The 26,071-nt window shown below is 42.9% G+C and overlaps 1 protein-coding gene across 1 annotated transcript in view; it reads right to left on the bottom strand.

The window, feature by feature from the left end:
• The window catches only part of SDK1 (sidekick cell adhesion molecule 1), a 391,178-nt gene that overhangs the window by 142,675 nt on the left and 222,432 nt on the right, over positions 1 to 26,071 (bottom strand). The window contains exons 7-9 of the mRNA XM_071570864.1: positions 13,498 to 13,609; positions 12,341 to 12,531; positions 3,604 to 3,687 (exon numbers count right to left, since the gene is read on the bottom strand). Of these exons, the coding sequence (XP_071426965.1) occupies positions 3,604 to 3,687; positions 12,341 to 12,531; positions 13,498 to 13,609 (387 nt within the window). The remainder of the gene's footprint in view (positions 1 to 3,603; positions 3,688 to 12,340; positions 12,532 to 13,497; positions 13,610 to 26,071) is intronic.

The raw sequence follows: 26,071 nt of genomic DNA, 5'->3' as shown, positions 1-26,071 counted from the left end.
TGCTTCTTTTCTTCTCTAAACAACTTCTGGTGAAAAGACTATGAAGAAAACACTTTAAAGACCTCTTGCACTATCCCTTTCCAAGCAGTAGCAGCTTTACTCTACTGTTCTGAGACATGAGAGAGCGGCCTAAAAAACCAGCAATGATAAATAAAATAACCTTATTTCTCAGTTGTGTGCAGCACTGTTCATTTTTCACAGACAAATTAATCTAGTGCCATGGGGGAGAAGGGAAGGTAGGAAACGGAGATGCTTGTTCTGGCTCTGCCACTTTCTCTGTAACCTTGGGCAAATAACTTATGGACCCTGAGGCTCAGGTTCCCCATCTGTGAAACAGCTGCTTGACTCTTTGCCAACTTTAACTTAAGAACCTGGATGAAAGACTCGAAATATTCACTGTGTCATTTTGGTTATTTATTTTTTACAGCCTCCTCTAGATCCCAGTGGGCTACTGGGGAATCCCAAAAGCATCTTTCCATCTACTTTTCTAAACAGGTTGAACTGAAGTCCAATTAACTGTGCTCCCCAGACACCACCACCAGTGCCTGCAGCTCTAAACTTTCTATAAGCAAATAAGCAAGAGCATTTAAAGGAAACCCATTGAACATGCAGGCAGCATCAGCCACTGCTGGGAGATAAACAGCAGAGCCTGGTTATTGCAGGGCCTGATACACTGAAACTCCATTTCAGGGAGTAGAGAGCTGGTCGGTGCAAGTTGCAATTTTATTTACAGTTAATCTCTGCTTATACTGTGAAATTAATCTGTCTCTCACACATTCAGAGTGCACGAAGACTTGGCAAATGGGCTTTGTGCACAGAACCTGAAGGGGAAATACAATCTCTCTGCCCATTTGTAGCAAAGGTACAGGGCAGCTCTGCAGTTCCCCAGTGCTTTATTCTAACTCCCAGCTCGGAGCAGGGAGGCAACAACCTTTACTTACCCTCTTTTTAAGTGCTGCCAATTGTGTGATAATGGATCTAAACTCCTCTATGTTTAATTCTAGTACCTGCCCCTTTTAAGTCTGTGTTACAGACACTCAGCAAAATAACCCATGAGAGAACAGGTTTCCATGCCCTGCACCACACCCACCAGCAGATCAGGTGGGCACTAGAAGAGAGCAGCAGGAACAAATGTTCCCTAGTAAGGGTTCCCATATCTCCATGAGAATGGTCCCCTTGGGAACTAAACTACCCAAAGGAAATTAGGGTAGAAGGAAGAGGTGAAATCAACCTCATCTATCCCTGATTTCTCCAGGCTTGGGGTTGTTTGTTGGGGTTGTTTTGGTGTGTGTGTGTGTGTGTGAGGTTTAATACATGAAAAACATTTGAGACAGCAGATAGATTTTTTCACTGACAGTGAGGTAGTCCAGAGTCTCATCAAATAGTTGTGCAGTATTGAAACACTTAAAAGAAAATAAATCTCTGAATGTTTTTCAACTCAATTTCTCTAATGATACACTTAGATCCACTATTTGAAAAATCTCCTCCAATTTAAAAAAAAAAAGCCATAATGTTTGTCATAACACATGCTGAAAAGTAAAGCTGGTGGCACATGGCCAGAAGAAATGCCTTTCTTGTCATAACTCCTTCCTCAGAAATTGTCTAGTCTTGGATGCTCAGGCAGCCCAGGGCTGGGATGCTTCTCCCACCCTCCCAGCTGCTGCAGTCTGGGCTTTGGCCACTTCCTCAGCCAGAGCTGCACACACAGCTGTGCTTAACAGCCCTTACTGGGATTTCCCTCCATAAAGTTTGGCCTTTTTTTCTAAATACTTTTTATTTCTCTTTATGTCCTAACTACTGCCTGCACCAATGACCTCCCCAGTCTGTATTTTCTGAAAGAGTATTCTTTCCTTCACTGTACATCCTCCACAGGGAAATGTACCTGGGTGTCTCCTCTGCCTCCTGTACTAAGCAATACAGAATCATCCTCTCCTGCTCCCCTCCCTATATGGCACCCACCCTTCAGTCATTTCTTTAACAAAGTGTCCACTGAATTTAGTATTTCATTATTCAAAAACCATGGTAGAGCTTTAATTAGACCATTCCTACTTTAGAGTATCTTTTCCAGTTTTTCTCCATCCTTCTCTCCACCAGTGACTATAATTGTGTGAAGGATTTAAGATCCATACAGTGTCACTCTCTTTTTTTTCTCTATTCCCTTCTTCCCAGTACCTCACATTTTGAGCCACAGCTCAGCACTGAACTGATGCTTTCAGAAGACAAACCTTTTCTGCACAGTAATAGGAATTTCCATCTCTGTCAATAATTTCATCTGCCAGTTTATTGACCAGTCAGTTCAAATGATTAGAAGCTTCTGCAACTCCTTTGTGGTCAGTTTTAATGTTGACTATCTTGAATATTTTATATGATCAGCAAACAGCATCACCCTGTTCTCCAGGGTATTTATGAGCACACTGAACAGCACAGGTTCCAGCAGAGCTTCCTGGGGATCTCCACTGACAGCAGGTCCTGCTGTGGTTTTTTTAAAAAGCTATTAATTAACAACAAGACATTGTCTCTCATAATCTGATAGTTTCATTTCTATAAGAGCTTTTTTTAAGAGACCTCATCAAAGGCTTCTGAAATTCCAAATCAGGCAAAGCACCCTTAACACACACATCTGCTTGTCACACAGTTTGCAAAGCTTGTTCCAGAAAAGCAGTGCTGACTCTTTCCTACCTAAACTACAAAAAAAAAGCTGAAATAATGGTGGCAATAATATAACCACACAGCAAAAATACTTTTATTGGCTTTGAGCTGGAGAGACACCATGCAGATAAGCTGTTAGTTAGATCTGGGTGCATTTTTAATCAAAGATTTTTTCCCTAAGCATCTCTTGGCATTTTTATGTATATTGCTCCTTAAACTCAACACTGGGGGAAGGGAGATAACAAAATGTTCAGGCATTTGCCAAAGTCATGTAGAAATTTGGTGAGTCTAACAATCCTGCTCTAATAACAGGACCAGGGTCTCCTACCTCACTAGAGGGCTAAAATAGGTGGAGCTTGTATTTCTCTGGAACTAAATCTAAAAAACCATTTTGGTTTAGGTGGAATTCTACCCATTTGAAGACTTTTATGTTATTAAAACACCTGCCAATTAAAAACTGCCTGTAACAGTCCACCTGCAGATTTCATAACTACACTCAGATATCAGTTCCTGGCATTTCCATTCAGTATAAAAGTTCTGTAAGTTTTAGAAGAAAAGGACCTTTGGATTGTTGAAAGCAGTGACTGTTTGCATTGCAAATTTTGGGTTCTATAACTGTGCTGTCCCTCAGCTCATTTTCTGGCTCAACACTCCCATGTCTCTCATATAAGTGACAACCACGAAGCAAAGCCAAGTCCCAGAGCGACAGGAGCAGGACTTGTGCTGCCAACACTCACACACCAACACGTGGGCACCACTCATGTCTGAACTATCCAAGGCCTGTCCACTTTCCAAGGGCAAAGTACATCCCTCTCCCTTGCCCTTGGGAGCTGTGATAATCAGCTGTGACACAGAGAACCCTAAACATGCAATGTGTACATCAGATGGTTTATGTGAGGTGATCCCTTCACTGCTGGATGCACACAAAGCACCGACCCAGGCTGGGACACTCACCCATGGCCTGGCACAGGATGTCCACGTCCTTCTCCACCTCAGCCAAGATGAGGCTCTCGGGTTGGGCTGTGAAATACGGTGGCTCTGGAAGGGGAAAGCAAACAAAGGTCAACAGCAAAGCCACGGCACAACCAAACCAGGTGCTGGTTTAAAGAGACTCATCATCTCATCTCTCCACAGGTGCCGTATTTGATGGAGTGTGTTACAAACAGGTTAGTTTGTCCAAGTTTGTGTCTGTTGGAGGCGCTTTCTTTGGTGGTAAAAGCATCATAAAAAAAGCCAATGATTTGTGCTCTGCTGAGGATGAATTCCAAGGAGTCAAATCAATGTGAGGGGAGATTTAGGGGTTTGCACTGCAAATTAATACTCAGAGCAGGGGCTACTTTTCATTTTATAGGACTGAATCATGGAACACGTTAATTCTTTGCTCAGAAAGGTCCTCCTGAGAGGTTTATAAAGGTTTATATTTACAATATAGCATTTTATAGGAGGCTTTGCTTCAGTCTCTAGACTGAATTCCACTCACAGAGGCATGAAGCATGTCAAATAAAGTGCCACAGCATGTCAGAGAGTCGACTTCAGAGGACAAGTGCAGCATAATTAAAATAAAATTCTTCTGAACTGTTTTACTTCTTGCAAGCAAACAGATTTAATGCTTTAATTGAAGTTATAGTAATAATCATAAAAGTTCCCACTTTATCATTAGGGCTAAAGAAAAGATATTAGACGTTTAATTAAACAAAGACAAGATTGCAGAAATTGGTGGGTGTGCTGGCATGGAACTCTTTCTTCTCTGCAGCGTAAAATTGAAGAGCATCATGTCAAAGTCCCAGAGGCACAAAGGTTGCAGTAATTATCATGGTAACTCAGAACTGTCATAGTCTGTTCGATGCAATTATCATCTGACCACTGTTTTTAGAAGGGTTTTATTTGATCAGAAACAAAGTTCTATTGTAGCATAAACAAACACTCTGGTAAGTTTTAGAAAATAAAGAAAAACCCCCAATACTAGCAGGTTGTGAGAGTAAGTTGTTCATGCTTTCATTTTAAGGAAATCATGTATGTTTGAAGGAAATGTAGTAAGCTACAAGATCCAAGGTCATCTGAGCTGACCTTCTCTCAAATCTCTCCACCAAACATGACTGAAAAAAAGGACTTGTGGTTGTATTATTGATAAAACATCAGTATTTCAGTAAATAAAATCAAAATCATATAATTTTTATCCTGCAAAATCTTATTTCCCCTGCTACCACCTGCAGTATGGCGAGTGTGGCTGCCACTGCACAGGCACATATCAGTAAGCACTGGATTGGAACAGAAACTCCCCTTTCCCGGCATTTCTTCTCACTAACTACACTAAAATCCTTGCTCCAGACTGCAGAGCTGGGGTCTCATTTGAGCACCAATGGATATTACAATTCTGTATTCATTCCAAAGAAAGTCAATCAATATTATCCTCAACGTGCTGTGCAGAGGAGGAGGGGAGGTTGCAAAATAGCCTGGAATACTTGTTTACCCAGCAAAACCAATAAAAACAAGCTGCCTGATTTATTATATTCTAATAATATACATGTGTTAACATTATTGATCCTCACTGCCTAAATATAAAGCTATTAATAAACACCCATAATAAGCTGTGATTTATTGCATATGATCTCATGCGTTAATCTGAACAACAAATTGAGAAGCTGAACATTTAATTGGAATTCACTGATGGCACACACTTTGACATGTTTGATCAGCTGAGTTGCTGAGTCCTCTGCAATTCATCTGTGTCCATGTTTTCACCCTGAGTCCTCTCTTTCCTCTCCCACCATCCTCCAGACCTTGGCTGGTGTTTTCCTTGTGCTCCCCTTTTTAGGATGACAACTTTTTAATTTCCAAACTTTTAGCCTAATGTCCTTATCTATATCTCTGCCTGTCTCTGGCCACACAGGTAAGTGTCCATATGTCCATATCTCAAAATAAAATCTGCATCTTTCATTCCCTGGCAATTTAATGTGAGGGCAAGCAAAGGGTGGCCAAAGCAGCACTGGACCAAGAGAGCACCCAGACACACCATCCCATATCCAGGCATTCCCTTCAAACTCTGGGCTTCTTCTGTAGATGTCTCCTCAGTCAGTCAGGTTCAAGTTCATCTTCTTCTGTTTAGGGAGCTCCTGACTGCACATCTTTCACCCTCCCTTTTCTGAAGGACTCTGACCTTAAGGGCCCAATTTCTAAACTTGGCAACCTCCAGCCACCAGCTCTCCAACTTTCTCCTGGATCAGCAACATACCCACACACCAGTGATAAATTTGCAGATTTATCTTCACCATGGGCCTGCAGTCCAGCTGCAAAGCACTTAATGTGACCTCAAAGATGGTTGTGGTTCCATGACCTCTGCCTGTGTGCTGCTGTTCCTGCAGTTATACCTGGCATATTTATACAGTTGTCTTTCCCAGAGTCCCTCCCAAATCCTAACCTCCAACCTGTGCTCCTTCCTTTAAATCCCACACAGGCTTTCATGTCACCCTCAAAGAAACTTCTTCCATTAAGGGCTGCTTAGGTGAGCAGGTATCACACAAAGAATTACGTGACAAGGGACTTGCAGTCAGTGACAACTGTCACTGAGCAAACGGGATGTGATGTTATAAAAGCAAGATTCACATCAGCTTTTTTCCAAAGAGACAGGGAGAAACAGGAGGAGACAAGACAGAAAGAGCAGGAGCAGCAGAAAGATGCAATCTAAAGGCCACAGCCAGCTCCCAGAGGACTTTTGGTGCCAACAGCTTTGATTTCCAGTCATCAAGCCCAGCCTCACCTTTTCCCTTCCACTAAGGCCTGCTGAACTCTGTTCTCACAGCCCTCCCAGCAGCTGGAAGCACTGCCAAGGGCCACAACTGACATGGAGGCAGCAACCACCCATGGAGGAGTCAGATGTTATTCTTGCAAGGTAAGCAGTGATCCAGCACACCTTCCATGACCAACTCCACAATTTACTGCCTTTTCTGCTTAGAGACAGAGACAAGCCTGGGTGGGAAGATGAGGCTGATAGATAAGGAATTCTGGAAGATCCAGAATGCCACGTGGACAACAGTGCTGTGGCATCCCAAGCCTAACACACATGGAAAATGAGCCTTGGTGATGTGAAGAAGGAGAGAATTCCAGCAGTGTTGGTGTGTAGTGATACTCTGAGGGCTCTGAGGGAAATGAAACAGCCATTTCACTCAGAACCACAGAATGGTTGGGCTGGAGGTGACCACTGGAGATCATCTAGACCAACACCCTGCCCAATTAGAGAAGGATGCACAGCATCCTGTCTAGGTGTGCTTTAAGTATCTCCAGAGAATGGCACTTCCCAACCTCTCTGGGCAGTCCCTTCAAGTGCTCTGTCACCCTCAAGGTAAAGAAGTTTGAGTTTTTCATGCAACTGTGTTGCTTTTCCTCAGCCATTTGTCTTTCACCACCACCATGGAAGCTCTAAATTAGCTCCACAGGAGGGCCTGTGGCTTCAACACAACTCGGGCTGTGGAAGAAACAGCTCTAGTTACAGGTGCTGGACAAATAAAAGCTCAGCTCCTCACTTTTCAGAGGTGTCAGATGTATCAGCTGCACATCAGGTGTGTGCCTGAGGGCCTGAATGCCCAGCACAAACTGCAAGGGAAAAATTCAGGGTATCTGAATATGGGTTATGCAGCACCTGGTGAATAACTGTCAGAAAGTGGCCATAAAAATGCAGCAATATTTATAGGGGTCAGATGGCACTCTGAAGGGGCATTCTGGCTGTCTGTATATATGACTCCATTGCATATTTATAAGGCTTGGTTCGAATCACACAGTATGAATTTGAACATTTATTGTTGTAGGCAATACTCATGTGTTGAAATTTAATATGTGTGTCGGAATTACAAAGTCTTCCAAACCACATAACATGCCAGACACAGGTCCCCAGACACAGCAATTTCTAGGAATGACAGCAATTTTTTGGCAATTAGAGAATCACAGTAGTTAGAGCAGGAGAGGACCCATCAGACCGAGCTCACCCCGTTGGCATCGCTGCCAACCAGAGGGGGCACAGCTCAGATGAGACTGAAAGAAACAGATACTGTGTTGTTCAGATATTGCTGTTTGACTGATCTTCACTAAAAGGTCAAGCACAAGCAAAGGGAATAAAGAGTATTTGAATATAAATGCATGGTTTCAATAATTGTTGAGGATTTCAGGGGTTTTTTTGCACTCCAGACATCACTGGAAAGATGTCTCTGGGCAAAGCCCTCGGGAGCCTACACAATATGATACTGTTCTAACTTCCCCTGCACAGACTTACATGGTCACTGATTTTAACATTCAAAAGATAGCAGTCAGCATCCATTACTACCCTTCAAGCTGCACTGGAGATGTGTGACCTAATCCCAGATACACACATGAAAGTCAGAAAGAACAGAGAAAGCCCCAGGGGCTCCTCCAAAGCTGAAATTCCTGCATCGCTCAGAAATTCAGGGCTGCATATTTAAGAGGAAATTTGAGCCTTCGACATGGAAGCCTTTCTCCAGCATTACCATAAACCAATTTATTTGGTGAATATCTTCTAAAGAAAGAGAAACTGGAGACTTGACAGCCCCTTGTAGGTACAAAGTCCACAACTCCAGAGAGTAGATGAGACTGGCCATGCTGGGAGAGAAGCCACACTGGAGATGCAGGTAGAGCAGGTTGCTTAAAGCAGGATTTTCCTTTGCATGAGTATCAGGTTAGAACAGAGAGAGATGAAAAGACCTGTCTAGTTTCTTGCTACTACCCCTACTGTGAGCTGCGATGTGTGTGTTCTGAAACCTTCTAAGAGCACAGGGAACACATGTCCTGTTTGCAGGAATGAAAGAAGCAGGAATGTCTCAGGACTGTCAGAGACAGAACTGGATCTCCCAGAAGTCCCTTTCCTTCCCTGTGGGACAGGTCCTGTGTGCATTTGGGCCCAAGGCAGCAAGTCTGTGTCCATCCCAGAACCTCTGAGGCTTCACAAATCAAAACCTGTCAATATTTCTTTCCTTTGAGTCCTGTGACTTAGGCAAGTCCAAAGACATTTCATATTATAGTTTCCCTGAAAACTTACTCTTTTATTACACAGTGAGGGAACAGAGTCACCAGGATCTTCTCTTAAGCACAATACATGAACACAATGATGAGGGAAAAATTCTTCCCACTGCTTTCAAGGCAGCATCTGCAGCATTTCAAAGTGTCTAAGGCACAGCCCTGAGAGCTGTGGATTGCAGAGATGGGAGCACAAGGCACTGAGGTGGCTCAGCTACAGAGGAGAAGAACTTCTGCCCTGGCAGTTCTATACACACTCAATGCAAATCCACAAGCAATGGCAAAGCACAAAGAAGACCCTTCTGCACCTGGACACTCCTGGAGAACAGGGAAGGAGAAGCAGCCCCAGAGCCCCCCTCAGAGCCCAGCTAGGTGGGCCTCTCATGTTAACATCATCAGAACTGTCCTGACATTTTCCTGAATCCCAGACTCCCACAAAGCTGAACCCTTCACACCTGAGGAGAACCAGGGGAGCCTTTAAGAGACACACAGACCTACAATGCTCCCTTATCATCCTATTTTCTATCCAGCTGGGATGGAAAATTCTCCCAAGATGGGAATAACCTCTCTATGAATGTAGTTGTGTGGGCACAAAACTGCTCCAAACAGAAGGGAAGCCCTTTACTCTGACTCTGCTTTACTCCATCCTGTTCCTTTGGACAGGCCAACCAGGCTGCAATCCTCAGTTCTGTACAACCCCTCATCATGCCAGGCCATGCTTTCTAATTGTTTTTCTCTTCATTTTGTTCAGATTTTAGTTTCTGACTGCATTTAATTCAAAGAGCACTTTGAATTTCATGTAGTGGAAGAGTTTCATTCCTCATTTTCTTAAGCTCCTAAAATTTGTAATTTCCTATAGAATAGTCACTTAAGAAATGACTATTGCAATTTGTCACTAACAAAACTTGCAGAAGTGGAGCAAAAGAATTTAAGATTAGCTCAGTTTTCAAATTGGTTTGTTCATGAGAAGGCTCCTTAAATTACTTAATCTTCAAACTGTTAGTGATAAAACAAATGTGCTCTTATCTAATCTGCAACAAATCTTTCCCAAACTGTTACTCTGCCAACCGAGGAACATGATACCCTTTAAAAATTTATAACAACTGCAGCTAATAAAACCAAGGTTTGGAACCACCTCAGTTTATCTTTTCTGGAACAATATGAAGATGTCAGAAAGCTCTTTGCCATATTTAGAAGAAAATTTCAGCAGCACCAGACTCGAGGATTTCCTTGTTGCTTACACACTACTACTCTAAAATATTAGAAATTCAGAGGTTTTGAATATTATTGTGATTCCAATTTACAAACCAAGATTAACTCTCAGAAATACCCAGACAAACTTCAGAGATAATACTGTAGGTCATAAATAATAATTTAAACTGAGCAGATGCCTTTGTACTAAGTTCAACTGCCTTCTAATGAAGCTCTTGTCGCCACCTCAGCCACACTCAAATTGTGGGAATTCCCTCAGCTGGGAAAGTCAAGGACTGATATTTTTGCAAAACCAGCTTTGATTAACTCAGTGTTTGTGATAGCTTTGATGCATCTTTTTATTGCTATCCCTATTCTACCTGTTATCAGCAAAGTATTTTTCTCTATGGATCCACAAATCCCCTCCTTGCCATACTATTGAGGGTCTGCCTTTGATTTCTCCCATTTGAAAACAAAACCTTTTCTGTTAACACAATTTCCTTTTTCTTTTAGTCAAGACCCCTCATTAAGTCCAGAGTGTGTTTTTCTCCCAAGTACAGCTCATTATCAGCTCCCACATCTACACACACACCCCACCAATATTTTATGCATGCAAATGGACAAGCATACTTGATTCTCTGTAAGTACTACCCCAGTGGACTAGGAGAGATACACTGCACAAATCCTTAGGTTTGAATCTTGTCTGCACTTTCCTCTAGAACCCATCCCTTGGCTAATTAAATGACAGCCAGATCCATCCAAGAATTGTAAAGCTGAATATAAGTTATGCATTAACCACTAATCCTTTGATTTGGCTCCCTGTTTAGAATTAGAGATCCATCCTGCAGCTCAGGAAACTCATAAATAAAGAAATCTATCAGGCTTTGCTGACACATCGAGTAAACACCTGCATCTGAAGTGTCGTGTTCCATCAGAAGGAAATAAAAGTAATTGGTAACCAATTTGTTTCTGCTTTCTTTCATCTGCTTGTTCTTATCTACAGACCTTTTCATAACTTCGCTCCCTGACAGCCTCCTAAAACTGGATAAGAAATAAATAAAACATTTAAAAATAAGAGAGCATGTAAGCTACTAAAGCACTGCTAGTTTAATATGATTCCCCAATGATTATTTTTCTGTTTTACTGTAACTGTATTTAAGTCTTTTACATTAACCAAGAGGCTGCTTTAAGGACTGCATTAGGCTGGCCCTGACAGCAGAGCAGCAAAGGTAAACCAGGTACAATAAAATCTTATGAATAAGGAAGAGTTTAAACAAAAGCCATAAATAAGTGAAATCCATCTCTGCTCCTTAAAGGCAAGGTAATAATTCTAAGAAACAGAGGACAAAGAAAAAGACTAGAGCTTTGTCCAGTAGGTCATAAATACAACAGACACACAGCACTGCAAATGCACCTGGAACGGAGCTCTGCAGAGAGAGGAGCTGCTTTCTCACTTAGCAGGAACTGCTACACATTGTGCTTCAGTAGAACACAGACCTACAGCAGTCTGTAAAACTGCATTTGCAGAAGGCTCAAGCATTGTGGAGAACCACGGGCTGAATTGCCTCTGCAATGCTACAGAACTGCACGTGCATGAATCCTGAGCAACACTGAGACTTGTGTCACTGCCACAGCCATCATCTCCCCAGGACACTCCCACAGTTATTACTGGCACTATTACACAAAAGCCTGACTTTACACCATCAGCTTTGGCTTAACACATCTCAATTTCCCTAGTCTGAAACACTTCTTCTAGCCTGAAAGTCCAAAGAGCCTCCACCCTGTGAGCAGTGAGCTGATTTGCAATGTGGTATCACGATATGACATGCTGGGAAACACCATTCCCAAAGGTCAACCTCCCTCCCACACAGAGGGTGCTGCTGGAAACAGGCAGGGAAAGGACAGCAATGCCCCTCTGGAAGTGTTAAGTCCAAAGTTCCCCTGGGAGTGGAAAGCCCAGCAAACTGAGCTTTGCTGGTGTGTCCTACCCCTCCTGTCACCCCAGCAGTGCTCTCTGTCTGTGTGTGCAGCATCCCTGGCCCCGACTGGCACTCACCACACAAGGCACAGAAGTGCTCCTGAAAGTCTTTGTTCAGAAATGCAGGCACTTGACATATGAAAACCACAGGCAGAGCAAGCCAGGAGTTAATCAGGATTTAATGCATTGAAAAGTCACGATATAGAAGCTGCCCATTAAGGATTTTACTACTGTATTTCTCAAAATTCTCATTAAATGTATAGTTTCACAGGGGATTCAGAATCACATCAGTGTTTAAAAAAATCTATTTGATGAATTTATATTAGTGGGGAAGCACAGCTGAATTAATTTGGAAGATAACCCTCCTTCACCTCCTTTGTTCTGTTCTCTGAAGAAAGGTTCAAATGTAAGGTCAATGAAATATTAAGATATCAATTTTATTTCCTATTATACCTCAGCCCAGAGCCTGCTTTGCTAAAAAAACACTGCCTTGAGAGTTACCCAGTATAGAAAGGAAGGCTTTGGCTCTGGCTGGTTCCTCTGAGCTCTCTCTCAGTTTTGCCTCACAGAAGTACATCCCCACATCGGCAGAGGTTGGGTTGCTGATTGTCAGGCGTCTCCCAAAGCTGCTAATGCCACTGGTTATCTTTATGCCATTCCTCTTCCAGGTCACACTCAGTCTCTCCAAAGGTCTGCCAAGAAATACAATATAAAAATACAACAAGAAAATACATATATTACAGAATACCCTGCATGTGCATGCATATATATATACACACACACACAGAGATAGTATTACAGATTATAACATTTCTTTAAATCTTCCTCTATTCCCAATCTTCACTATTAAGAAATAAATGCATATATAACTTCTACACATCAAGACTACTCAAGTGGCATAATGCAAGTACAGCTAATTGATACAGCAATAGAACTTAAGTGCTAATAATTTGATTTCTCTAAGCAAAAGGAGTAAATACTGCTATGGGAATCAGCTGCATGGGAAGTGCTTTCATTATAACTCAATTACCAAAACAATATTAATCATATCAAGAACATCTCTGCCCTCAGAGAGGAAAGTGAATCAGTTGGTCTTATCATCCAAGGACTTCAACTATTTACTTCTGCTGAAATTCAAAGCTATTCAAGGCCAACTAGACAGAAACATAGGAGGAATGCTGTGAATTCCATATTGCAGTGCCTTATGAACAGTTGAGCAATAACCACTGGAAAATGAGAGTGCCTGAAATAAATTACTTCATAGGAGATCCACCCTAATTTATTTACCAGGCAGCATCAACTGTTCAACAGTATCACCTTTCCTGCTGACAGGCAACACAGCTGAAATATTATTAACCCTACCATAATCTTTTCCTTAAGATAATGTCTGCTGCTTTAACATCACTGTAATTTTCCTGTCCATGTGAGGACCATGTGGGAAAGTTCCCCTGCCCACGCCCTCGTTTGGCCAGAAAAATCAATGGGTTTAATTCAGTAATGCTGCACAAACAGGATTATTCATAAGGTTGCACTGAAGAGCAAGCATTGTGCTTCAAATTCTGAATTAATGACAAATGAAAATAACTTCCTCTGTCCTTCCCAGCAAGGGACAGGGAGTGCCAGTGGGTTCCCTGCAGCCCCAGGGGCTGGTTCCATACCTGGCATTGGCCACGCACTCCAGAGTGGCCTCGCTGCTCCCGGTCACCACGCTGGCATTGCGGGGCCGCACCACGATGGTGGGAGCCAGGGGGGCAGAGGGGTCTGCAGCACCTGCGGGGCACAAACACACCTGGTGAGGGCTCTGCACACCTGGGACAGAGGGACAAGGACTGTCCTGGAACAGGCACAAACACACCTGGTGAGAGCTCTGCACACCTGGGACAGGGGGACAAGGACTGTCCTGGAACAGGCACAAACACACCTGGTAAGGGCTCTGCACACCTGGCACTGCTGGGGATCTCACTCTTCAGCCTCCCCACGGATTTCAGTCCCCTCATTAAAGGGGGATCTCCAGCATGGCCATGTCACGGATGTTTCTGGAGCTCTGGCAGCCTTGGGACTGTGTCCGCTGCCCTGGGGAGCCTGCTCAGTGCCCACCATCCTCTGGGGGAAGAACCTTTTCTCTGCCCTGGCAGAGAACCCCAACTCTGCCCTGGCACAGCTCCAGTCATTCCCTGGGTGCTGTCCCTGGTCCCACAGAGCAGAGCTCAGTGCCTGCCCATCCTGCGCCGCTCCCAAGGAAGTTGTACCCCGACTGAGGTGTCCCCTCAGTCTCCTCTTCTCCAGCTGAACACCCCAAGTGCCCTCAGTGCCCTCACACAGCCCCTTCAGGCCCTTCCCATCCTCCTTGTCCTCCCTTGAGCACTCCAATGGCTCAATCTCTTCCTACCATTGCAGTGACCAACACTCACAGACACTGTTCCAACACACCCCAACTGGAATCAAACCCAACTCCCAGAACTCCTCCCAGACCGATTGCAGGGGCCGTTCTCAAGGAGAGAGCAAATAAATTAAGCATCCTAAAGGTTTGCTATTGTTGAGCACTTTTATTTTTATCAAACACTTGCTGACTTATATTTTTAAGACCTTTTCATGTTTTGTTTAATCTTACCCCTTCCACACCATTTCAAAAGAGTCTGCCAATACTCATGTTAGTTCTTTAAAAAGATTTTACACACTGGGGAACAAATATAAAATTAACAAAGCAGCATATCACAGCAACTTCAATCCCTTTTTCTTATCAGGAAAGTAAATAACCCAAATCTGTTACTCTTTTGTGAGGCTCCATACTGTAAATAATTTAGCTTATGCAACAGTCAGCAGACATTTAAAAAATGGTAAAAAGGCAGCTTGTAAATTTTCTCTGTATACATTTAGTAAGTGAATTAAAATACCCATGTATTCATAGGTACTTTGCTTCAAGCAACTCATTTGGGAGAGAAAAATTAGCTGTTTTTTAGCTTGAATAACAGAGTAATAAAATTTTCTAAAGATACAGAAAGCAATAAACAAATTACAAGGGAAAGTAATGAAAATAAAACGAAACTGATGGAAAAGCAAGCCAGTTCATCAAAGGTTTCCTGCAAAGGAAGCTGGTCCATGCCCATTAAGCAGAATGGGAAACTGGGAAATGCAAGCTATGAACCCTGATGGTTCAGGTAATTCCCTAAAGAACAGCAAAGGGGCAGAAGATCCTTTGCTTGGGTCACACCCAGCATGCCAAAAGCCACCTCACATTGGATTTCACCTGCTGCAGAGACAAAGGCTCTGGAAATGGGGCTCAAAACTTCACAGGGTCAGCAGATTTCTGAATGACAAAGCTCTCACCTTTTGGGATTTTCCAATTGACAGCAAATAGTGTAGTATGGGAGATGAAAGTGGGGAGTGGAATTCTAAAATATTAAGAATATCACCCACTCTTCTGAATAAATTCAAGCATTCAAGAATAGGACTTCAGAAAGTATAAACACATATTCATTTCTTCCCATAAATATGCTCTGCCAACCTGACACAGCTTCTATATGCAACTCAGAAGGGATTTAAAAAACCAAGCTGTTAGTAGAGTTTATGCCTACTCCTCAACCTTCCTGGAAATGTGATGCCATCAGGTAGCAAATTTATTTTCTAAGATTTCCATGCTGGTCATACAGGTATTCATGGCAGAAATTTTCTAGATAGTAATTGAAACCAAACCAGAAAACAAGAGTTGAACAGATTAGCTCAACTGGTTCAAATTTTGTTGTAGTAATGCCAAGGTCATGGGTTCAATCCCCTGTGTGGGCCACTGACTTAAAGACTTGGACTTGATGATCCTTGTGGGTCCCTTCCAACTCAGAATAGTCTGGAATTCTGTGACTAGTAGCTTGTTACTGATGAGAAGAAATAACCCGTTCACCACTTCTGTCCAAGATGAAGGTTTACACAACAGTAAATGCTAAAAGGTCAACAAACAAGTTACTCATTTGGCAGCAATCATTTCTCATCTCCACTTGTTTCACTCTTCAGCTCCCCTGAAGAACAGCTCCAGCCCAGCCAAACCAGTCCAAGAGGAGAATGCAGCTTTGCTGGAACCTCCAGCACCACCCACGAGTGGCCCTGTGTGCACCAGCAGATAAGCAAGTAAATAAAAGTGCACATTCCTCCTCTGAAACCAAGAAAGTGTAAGATTTCTTTGACTTTCTCACTGGCAGCAACAAGAATCTAAACAAAGCATGTGTTAATCTTCATTTTGTCCCAGCTCTAACCCAAATCTATCCAAAGCAGAGCTGCTGCCAAAGGCTGTGAGGGGACTAGTTCTGCTGGGATGCAGAGGGCTCACCAAAATGCTCCCAACTGGGTCTCCCAGAGGCAGCTGTGGGTGTAATGAGCACAGAGAGAAAACAACAGAATTGCAAAGAATGACCTGACCAGGATGTAGGCAGGATGCACATTCTTATTTCATGCTCAAAGATGGTTTAAATTGCCTTTTGCAGCACTAAGAAACTCCTTGCCATAGAATCATAGAATTGATTGGGTTGGAAAAGACCACCGAGATCATCGAGTCCAACCCTTGGTCCAACTCTAGTCCATTTATCAGATCATGCCAACTCAGTCTGGCCCCAGTCCTGCCAAATCAAACCCAACAGGGATATTCCCAGAGCTCCTCTGGCAGGGGACAGTTGGCAGCTTTGCTTTGTGGATAACTGAAATATCAAAAGAGGACCTTAGGGTGACTTTGGAGGACAAATCTTCAGAGGGCTGTAACTTGGCTACTGTGTGTCCATCCCAACCTTATAGAACTTCATCTTTTTGTAAGAAATCCACAGTTTTAGCGTAGCCAGGACCTGACTGAGACAGGAGTAACACTGGGATTTGTTTCAGTGCTGCACCACAGCAGATGGGGCTGGGGAAGGCACAGAGCTACTGCAAACAACCAGATAATGAACCACTACCCAGACTTGCCAGGTTTCTCATCCCACCTGTCAATAAAGCCACTCCATCCTTCTCCTACCCCCTAATGCACTGCACAGAAGTGATTTCACTTGACTGATGCTACGCTAAAATCCAATGCAGAATGTCACTGTTAGTAAACAGACATTTTCGGTGAAAATCCTGCGTAGAAAACAATTGAATTTTTTTTCTTCTCTTCACTGTTTCTTTCTTTCTTTTTTTTTTTTTTTTTTTTTTACTGTATCAGACTTTTTGTTGCCTGAGTTTTCTAGGTCCTTGCTGTTTTCTTTTGGCTTTTCATTACTTCTCCTCCTCCCCCCTTCCTCAGGCAGCTTCTCTGCCCTCATCAATGGCCATTTCCCCTTCCTGCCAACCCGTGGTCCCCTGTAGATGTTTCACACTATTTAAGAACTGCTCAATTTCCAATGTATTCTTTAGTTTAATGACGGAGCTTCAGCTTCTATGAAGACATTATTTATTAAAGACACTGCAGTGGGGGAGCAATACAAATGCACATAGAAACAGAGGTACAGTGAGAGGAATTCACTAATTGGGCACCACCATTCACAGCCGTACTTTATTTTTTTAGAAAGAAAAGTCTTATTTTCTTTCTATCTGCCTTCTGAACCCCTCCTCTCAGCTAAAAAAGTAAAGCAACATTAGGGAAAAACACTGATCCCAGAAGTGTAGGCAGTTAGGAGATGCAGCAGGTCTGAGGGAACCTGTGGGAAGCTGCAGAGACCAGGCTGAGTGACACTGAAAAAAATTAAGGAATGTGCTCTTAGTCTGATTCTAATCCTTAACAGACAACTGGACACAAGGACAGCCACAGCAAAAGTCCTAATCCAACAGGGACTATTCTCCAAAAAAGTGCTCACACTGCTTTATTTTATATTCTATCCATTTTGGCCACAATATTCTCAGTGTTTCCAATCTCCCCTTTGCTTCTAAACTTTCTCATCACTCTCTGTCTTAACCATTAGCAGGATCCACAAGGGCTCAAAACCTGCAGTGCCTCCAGGGCCAACCCCAGCCTGTCTCTGAGCACTGACTCAGGAGTGCAGGGACTTGGTCTTCCATTCTCCAGAGGAGAAAAAAAAAAAAAAGAGAAAGATGAGACAAAAATAATGGAAAATGGAAAGAAGATCTGGAGGTTTTCTGTCCCTTGAAACATAAACTCCTCTCCAGACTGCAGAATTCACAAATCTGGCAATTCCTCACAAGGCAGAGAGAAACTGAGGGAAGAGAGAAAGAATGGACAACTTTTGAACTTTGTTTCCATCACCTCTACCTGCAAAATTCTGACCCTGGAGCTCACTGCACTTCCCTCCTCCTGCCCATGTGCTCTCCAACACTGATGTTTTAATACTGATGAGCTGCACAATTCTGTTATTTAAATACCATAATTAGGTGCACTGCCCTATCACCTCTGCAAAGACAGTGTTTTTATCTCTGTACATACATTGCCATGTAAGGTACAGGGAATTTTAAATATTGTAATTTACAGTTTATAAAGATCACAGACTTTATCAAAGCCACTTGGGTGCTTAATTTTCCCCAACAGAACTGAAATCTCACTCAGGCCATATGACTGAAGATACAAGAGGTTCATTCCCCTTCAGAAATATATAAACATTAGGTTCTTTTCCAGATTTTACACTATGGCATGCAAAGTTTATCTGTATTTGCAGTGCAGAATATTAAGTGTGTTACTTCAATGGATGCTCAAATTCATCTGACAGAGATATGGGGTAAACCAGCAACAACAGAAAGTGAGAGAGAAAGTTTATCTCTTGAAAAGAAGTAATAGTTTGAGTTCAGACTTGAGCAAAACGGTAAGTTTTATTTTTGAGGCTTATAAATCCAAACCCTTTGAAGATGCTTAATCCAAACAAGGTGTCCCTGAGCAGGAGGAGGGAGGATTGCTAAATCATCATCCAGATCCCCCTTGTGTCCCCAGTGCAGGGCAGAGTCTGCAGTGGGAAGTTGAGGCTCCTCAGCCCTACCCTTGGTGGAAGGTTCTGCTGGAATTGCTTCTCAATGTCCAGTTTCAATGCAGAGGGACCCCCAGGAATCCCCACCCAAAAATGAATTTATCTCTTTGTATTATGAAATTTATCTATGGGAGAAAAACACTTCTCAGGAGGGACCATCTACCCTCAAGTTAATGGGGAAATTAGAATACTGTAACAGAACTTGGAAACCATTTATAAATTATTCTGGGAGAAAAAGATTAGAAAACCTTCACCAGAAACTTCCTGCAGACTTTGAGGCTCGCACAGTGTGCAGAAGAAATGCCTTTGCAATTACTATGCAGGGTACATGCAAAGCTTCATGTTAGCAAATTATGGACACCTATATTAGAAAAAAAGCAGGACAGGAGATAAGAGTTCTGTACAAATAGCAAAAATATTACATGTAGTACAACATTATGGCATCGAGAATGTGCAATCTCTGCCTGCGTAGCAGGGAATATGAGAAAAGAGGAGAAATGACAATCACACAGTATCTCAAGATTGCTTGAGGGAGAAAAAAAAGCCCTGACAAACTACCCAATGGAATAGAATCCCTGTTTCCAGGTCCTACCTGCAGCTGGTTTGAATTATCAACCCATAAGGGATTAATGCCCTTCCCCTTTCCAGTGCAAGATACACAACAGGAATTGGATCCTGATCAATACCAGATTAATTTCCCTTCCCCTTTGGAGTAAAAGATGCACAACAGGAACTGGAGCCTGATCAACAGCAAAGCAAATGCTGACAACCACCTGCAGGCACCGGAGAGGAGCATTATGCAAATAATGAGAAAAAGTGTGTTCTCAGTCATAAACCTCTGTCCCAAACCGTGCCCATTTGTTCCCTGCTTATTAGAGTGATTATTAGCAGGTGAGACAATAAAAGAGCAGTAAGATAATCAAAGCTGCAGTTTCAGTTTTCCATTCTGATTCTAGCAAGGACTATTTAATTTCAAGAAAAGGGAAATTTGAGGCTGCTGTGCACTGCAGAGGGCTCTGCTCAGGTTTCTGGATGGGAAGGAAAACAACAGACACTTCCCTGGGAGGATTCTTGCTCAAACTTGTTTAGTTTGATGAAGAACATAAAAACTCCAAATGGAGGTTTTTTGAGTCCAAGTTGCATATTTATAAAATAATTAGTGAAATAATGGTCAAGAGTTGGTGTCTGAAGAATTATGGCTTTTCACTACCCATGAATGTCTTAAGACTCCTTAAACATAGAAGTATTAATATAGAAGTATTAACAGAATTGAACTTCTGAGAAACTACAATGCAGACTAAAAAAGTAAATAAGCAACAGCACAAAAACTTACATTTGCAAATCAAATTCATAGGGAAAAACAGCCCAGTTGTGTGAATTGATCACAGCAAGAGAATTCTTATATACACAGCCCTCGTTCTGAACCAGACATCAGACATCACAACATATGAATAAAACACCAGACAAGAAAAAGGTTTACAAAACACAATACAAGCAAAACAAGTGAATGATCTGGGGCAGTTATATTTATTGACTCAATACACTCTTGTCAGTGTGACTAAGCTTTGTCCACATCAGAACAAACACATGATGCATTTCCACTGCAAGTAAAATTTAAAAAAAACCAAACACCCAAAAAACAGGAAAAGAAACAAAAAGGAAAAGAAACAGAAAAAAGGAAAAGAAACAAAAAGGAAAAAAGGGTAAAGAAAATAACAAAAACCAGAGCAACATACAGAAAGAAGATCACAAATTAAATACCCAGTGCATGAGGAGGGATATGGTAAAGAAGCAATTACAAAAGATTTCACCAACAACTGTTGATGCTTTGCACAAAGTCATCTTGCTCAAAGTGCTCATTGTAAAGCAGAGCCTGAAACTTTGCCCTCCTTTGTTTTCCATCCCCCCCTCCTGGGCCTGTGGGATGGTCTGTGTGTGTTATACCAGCACTTCTGATGCATTTAGCTTTGAAAACTGAGGTTACCCCCAGAAATGAGCACAGCAGTGTGTGCTTTTGCCAGTCCAGCCTGCACTTCTGAAGCAGCTCAGAGGGCTCTGACCTTTGGGAACTTGCTGGTCAGTTTGAAGAGAGGGAAAATATTCCCAGGTCTCATTTTAATAGATAAATAATAATCCAGAAACAGAGCCCTAAAGGTAAAAGAAGCATAAGCAGCAGGTTGAGGGAGGTGACTCTTTCCCCCTGCTCTGCTCAGGTGAGACCCCCTGCAGTGCTGTGTCCAGCTCTGGGGTCACAGCACAAGGACGTGGAGCTCCTGGAGAGTCCAGAGGCGGCCCCAGAGATGCTCCAGGGCTGGAGCCCCTCTGTTCTGGAGACACCTTTGGAGAGCTGGGGGGGCTCACCTGAAGAAGAGAAGCTCCAGGAAGACCTGAGAGCCCCTGCCAGTGCCTGAAGGGGCTCCAAGAGAGCTGGAGAGGGACTTGGGACAAGGGCCTAGAGTGACAGGACAAGGGGGAATGGCTTCCCACTGACAAAGGATAGAGTTGGATGGGATTTTGGGAAGAAATACTTGGCTGGGAGGCTGGTGAGACCTTGGCAAAGGCTGCCCAGAGAAGCTGTGGCTTGCCCATACCTGGAAGTGTCCAAGGCCAGGTTGGATGGGGCTTGGAGCAACCTGGGCTGGTGGGAGGTGTCCCTGCCCATGGCAGGGGCTTGGAATTAGGTTATCTCTAAGGTCCCTTCCAACCCAAACAACTCTGTTAGTCCATGATTCTATGACAATGGAAAAAAATAGATTAACTATTCAAAATGTTGTCAAGAAGATATTTTATGTGTATGGAGCTCCTTGCAAACTGTGTTTGGAGCACAGGGCTAGAAAGCACCTCCTGGGGCAGCACAGTTCCTTGTCTCTGTGACATCCCATCCTGCAACTCCTTTTCTGAATCTATTGGGGAGAGTGGTACAAATACTGAGGTTTTAAAAAAGTTTCCTCAAGCTTTTCTGTTCAACCTGTTAAAAACACTCCTAATTTCCAGCTTAGATATATTCATGGCCAACGTACTCCATTTGTTCTTCTGCCAAAGCTGTCCTTTAACTTAAAGAGCTGCTTTCTCCCTCTGTGATGTTTATGTCCTAAAGTATTTATAGAAAACAATCATCCTCCTTCACAGTCTTAATTTTACTCTGCTAAACAAGGAGAACTTTTCTTGCCTGACAAGTTTGAAAGGATTCACTGAAATACACACAAACAACAGACTGGGAGCAAGGGCAAAAACCCAAGTTAGCATCACAGTATAAATGTCTCCAAATGTTTAAACAAATAACAGCCACATTTGTAACAGCTTTTTTTCCCCCTTTGTAAGGACTTGCACACAGACTGCAAGTGCTGTTAGTTTCAGCCCGAGGGAAAGATTAATGGAGAACTCAGCTCCAGCCACAGGACGATTTATACCCTTCTGTGTGTAGATACTCCAGCAAGGAGGAGATTTATACATTTTATCAGATAAAACTGAGCCTAAAATACAGGTTGAAAAGCTCTAAAACCCTATGGAGAGATTTTAGGGTCTACTCCTGGACATAATGAGAGGCAGAGGCCTAAAACCAGTTGGTTTAGAAATGGAAAAGGCTTTTCTGTAGCCAACAAACACTGCAGTGCCCCAGGAGAGGCAGCAAGGCTGGGATGGTTCATGGTCACTCCACTTTGTCTCTCACCAGTTCTGCTCTGATGGCTGGGACAAGGCTGGGAGATCTGACTTTTTCCTGATTTTGCTCTTTTCCACAGGCCTTCAAATGCAGGTGACCCAGCAAGTGCTACATGGGGGGTGAATTCACCTCTTTTCTACTTCCTGAGATCTACAAACCCACTTTGTATTTTGGGACTACTTCAGAAATAAATTTCCACTGTTGTCCCATGTAGTTTTAAGGAAATTAAACCACTGCTTAGTTACACAGCTCCCTGGGATTCAGCAGCTACATTCAAAAGCAGCCCAAATTTTGGCTCCAACACTCTGAAATTCCCTTCTCACAGATCCTCGTGCAAAAAAAGCAATTTGGAAGTTCAGTCTCTGTCACTGACCTGACCTTCCCCCTTCCACAGTGAGGGGCTTCTTTCTGCCTGGAAACTTATCATCCTGCACATCATTAGAGCTTTTAACATGAAAAAATATATAGCCTGAAGCTCTTCTAGCTAAAGAACACTCAGGTGGCTTTTCAATTCACCAGATAGCTTTAATAGCAGCTCTGTGAGTGGATAGAGTGTGTAATCTTATTCAACAGCAGTTAAAAGGGGGAAAAATATCCGTGGTCTGGCAGTGGAATTTATTTGCCTCAGAGACACCTTCAAAGTGCTGTGAGAGGCAACAGGTAGAGCAGGTCCCTGCAGCCAAGAGCAGGGCCTGGGGGCTCTTTGTGGAATCACAGAATGCTTTGGGTGGGGACACACCACAAAGAGCATCTCCTTCCAACCCCATGCCATGGGCAGGGACACCTCCCACCAGCCCAGTTGCCTCCAAGCCCCATCCAACCTGCCCTTGGACATTTCCAGGGATGGGTCAGCCACAACTTCTCTGGGCAACCTGTGCCAGGGCCTGCCCACCCTCACAGGGAAGAATTTCCTCTTATTATCCCATCTAATCCTGTTCTGTGTCAGTGGGAAGCCATTCCCTGTGTCCTGTCACTTCATTCCCTTGTCCCAAGTCCCTGTCCAGCTCTCCCGGAGCCCCTTTAGGCACTGGAAGGAGCTCTAAGGTCTCCCCAGAGCCTTCTCTTCTCTAGGCTGAACAACCTCAAATCTCTCCCAAAACATGCCTGTGTTTAAAAAGATTTAAAAATAACTCATCAGTGGAAATCACTTGGAAGAGGCTGTATATTTTTATGATGTGCTTTAGTGCACTGTAAGAGAGGCATCCCTTTAACTGTAAACAGGGATGCACTTGGGAGGGAGAAACAGGACTGAGGGTCCTGGCAGTGCTGGCAGAGGGTTCTGAGCACACAGCAAGACTCAGCTTCCCTTGAGGACAAAACTCAGCCTGTAAGCTCTTACACCCTTGGTACTTCTTGTAGCTGGGTAATTACCTCTTGCTGTCTTAATAAAGGCAAAATAAGTTAGTAAACCACACATCAGTAACTGGATGTTAAATAAACCAGAATTGTCAGTTAATAATAATGCACAGAAACCTAAAATTCACTGGTGAGGCAAGAGCTGAGAGAAGAAATGAGAGAGGAAAGCTGAGCTGGGGACCTGGCTGTGTCTCCAGGATCAGAGAGCTGCTGCTCCAGTTCTCTCCAGCAGATCCTGCTTTGCTGTCAAGCAGCAGGACAGAGAGAGAAATGGGAGGCAATAAAATAATGCTGCCTTCTATTCACAAATATATCTTTGTATATGGCTTCATGTTGTTTTTTGGGGTATTTTTAATAAATGCATTTCTTAACTCCTTGCTTTGGCACCAATAAGATCACACAACTGACAATGTAGTTGCTGCTTCTTCTACTTGTAACAAGTTTAAACACTCTTCTACACAGAAATGAAAGGGTTGTAACAAATTATAAAAAGAAGAAAAGAAAAAGACAATCCCATCTATCCTTCACTAGACTTAAACGAAGAAAAGCATTTGCAATGGCTTTGGGGGAAATCCTTTAAGAAATGCCTCCAACAATTTATTTTATGACAACAATAATGGAAGCACTATTTTCACAGGGAAGATTTAAGATTGAATATACTCTGTAGAGCATAAAACAAACACACACAATTGATCACATGTGAGTTCCTAAGATCTATTTCTCTATAGCAGTTTTTTAATGAACCTGATGCTGTGGTGCAGTACATTGGAAGGAGAGACTTGCACATACAGACTGATCACACAATCTTGGAATAGTTGGGGTTGGAAGGAATGTTAAAGGCCATCTTGTTCCAACCCCCTGCCATGGGCAGGGACACCTTCCACTGTCCCAGGTTGCTCCAAGCCCTGTCAAACCTGCCCTTGGGCACTGCCGGGCATGGGGCAGCCACAGCTTCTCTGCCCAACCTGTGCCAGGGCCTGCCCACCCTCACAGGGAAGGATTCCTTCCTAACTTCCTACATAATTTAACCTCTCCTCTTGAAGTTTAAAAGAGGTTATCGTTTAAAAGAGAGTTAAAAAAACCCCATTTGACAAACAGTCCTGACAAAGCTAAAATTAGTACTGACTTTCCACAAGGCTCTAAGTCCAAAAAGCATTGGGAGTTTTCTCCCATCACCTCAGACTCAGGACACTGCTAAATACCTGGAAATAATAAATATGATTGCATTTCAGAGGTTTCCCTAGGCCTGGACATCTGCCTGGCTGCTTGTTTGAAAACCTGTGATCTTCCCAACAGACTCAAGAATTGAAACCTGCCCTTGCTGAGAAGAAGCTGAAGACAAACCTGGAAGTGTTTCACAGTTCATCTGCCCTTCCCAACAGAGGGAAGGGCTTTTGTGTCACAGATATTTGGTCCCAGTAAATGTGCCCAGGACACCAACTGGGCCACCCAGGGCACAGGAGGGACACTCAGCTAAAGCCATGCAGGGCCATTTCTGCAGCTGATGGATAAGCAAGGTGTGGATCAAAGCTTTCACCATAAAATCCACTTGAAGAACAGAGATTAAAATTCACTACATATGAGCATGATTTGAACTCTAAAAGAAAACCCTAGCAAGTTTAACAGCCTGTCCTCAGACCTCAGATACTACAGGCTTGGAACAGTTTATGAAGGCTGAAAGGAGAGAACTTCTACAGAGAGTTATAACACTGAACTCAGTAAGGATTGTGGTTCTTTATTGTTGAACTCACTGTTCAAACCAAGATGCACTCACTGAGCAGCATTTTAAGCTCCAAGTCAACTCTTGCTGCATTCTATTTATATACATATCTGAGAAACATGTTTTGGGATCCAGATTGCTACCTTGCTCCCAAAGGTCTGTGATTTCCAAGTCTTTACATAAAGAGAACAGATCTGAAAAACAAGAAGATACCCCACAGCCTTCTTCCAGCAGCTCACTCAGCCAAACATATGGAATGGCTTGTCAAAATAATATTTTGAGAAATAGGTTATCAGGGGCCTCAGGTCCACTCCATATGGTCTAAAGTTCTCCATCCCCCTGACCATATCATGCTCCTTTTCCACTGTCTTCTATAAAGGGAGACAATCCTTAATAAAAGTAGAGTTGTTCAGGTCACGAGCATTCAGAAGTAAACAAAAATTCATTTATATATTTAGAGCACTGTAGAATAAAAAAGTGGGGCAAAGCCAGGCACACAGCAAAACTCAGAATCCAAAGGAACATTTTTCTAACAAAAGAAAGAATTTTGTTTCCTCTTTATAGCACAGATG

The sequence above is a fragment of the Pithys albifrons genome, chromosome 16 (genome assembly GCF_047495875.1).
Source record: "Pithys albifrons albifrons isolate INPA30051 chromosome 16, PitAlb_v1, whole genome shotgun sequence".
In the NCBI taxonomy this organism is placed as follows: Eukaryota; Metazoa; Chordata; class Aves; order Passeriformes; family Thamnophilidae; genus Pithys; species Pithys albifrons.
The sequence above is the reverse complement of the archived record's forward strand: the minus strand, read 5'-3'. Positions and strand labels throughout refer to the sequence as shown.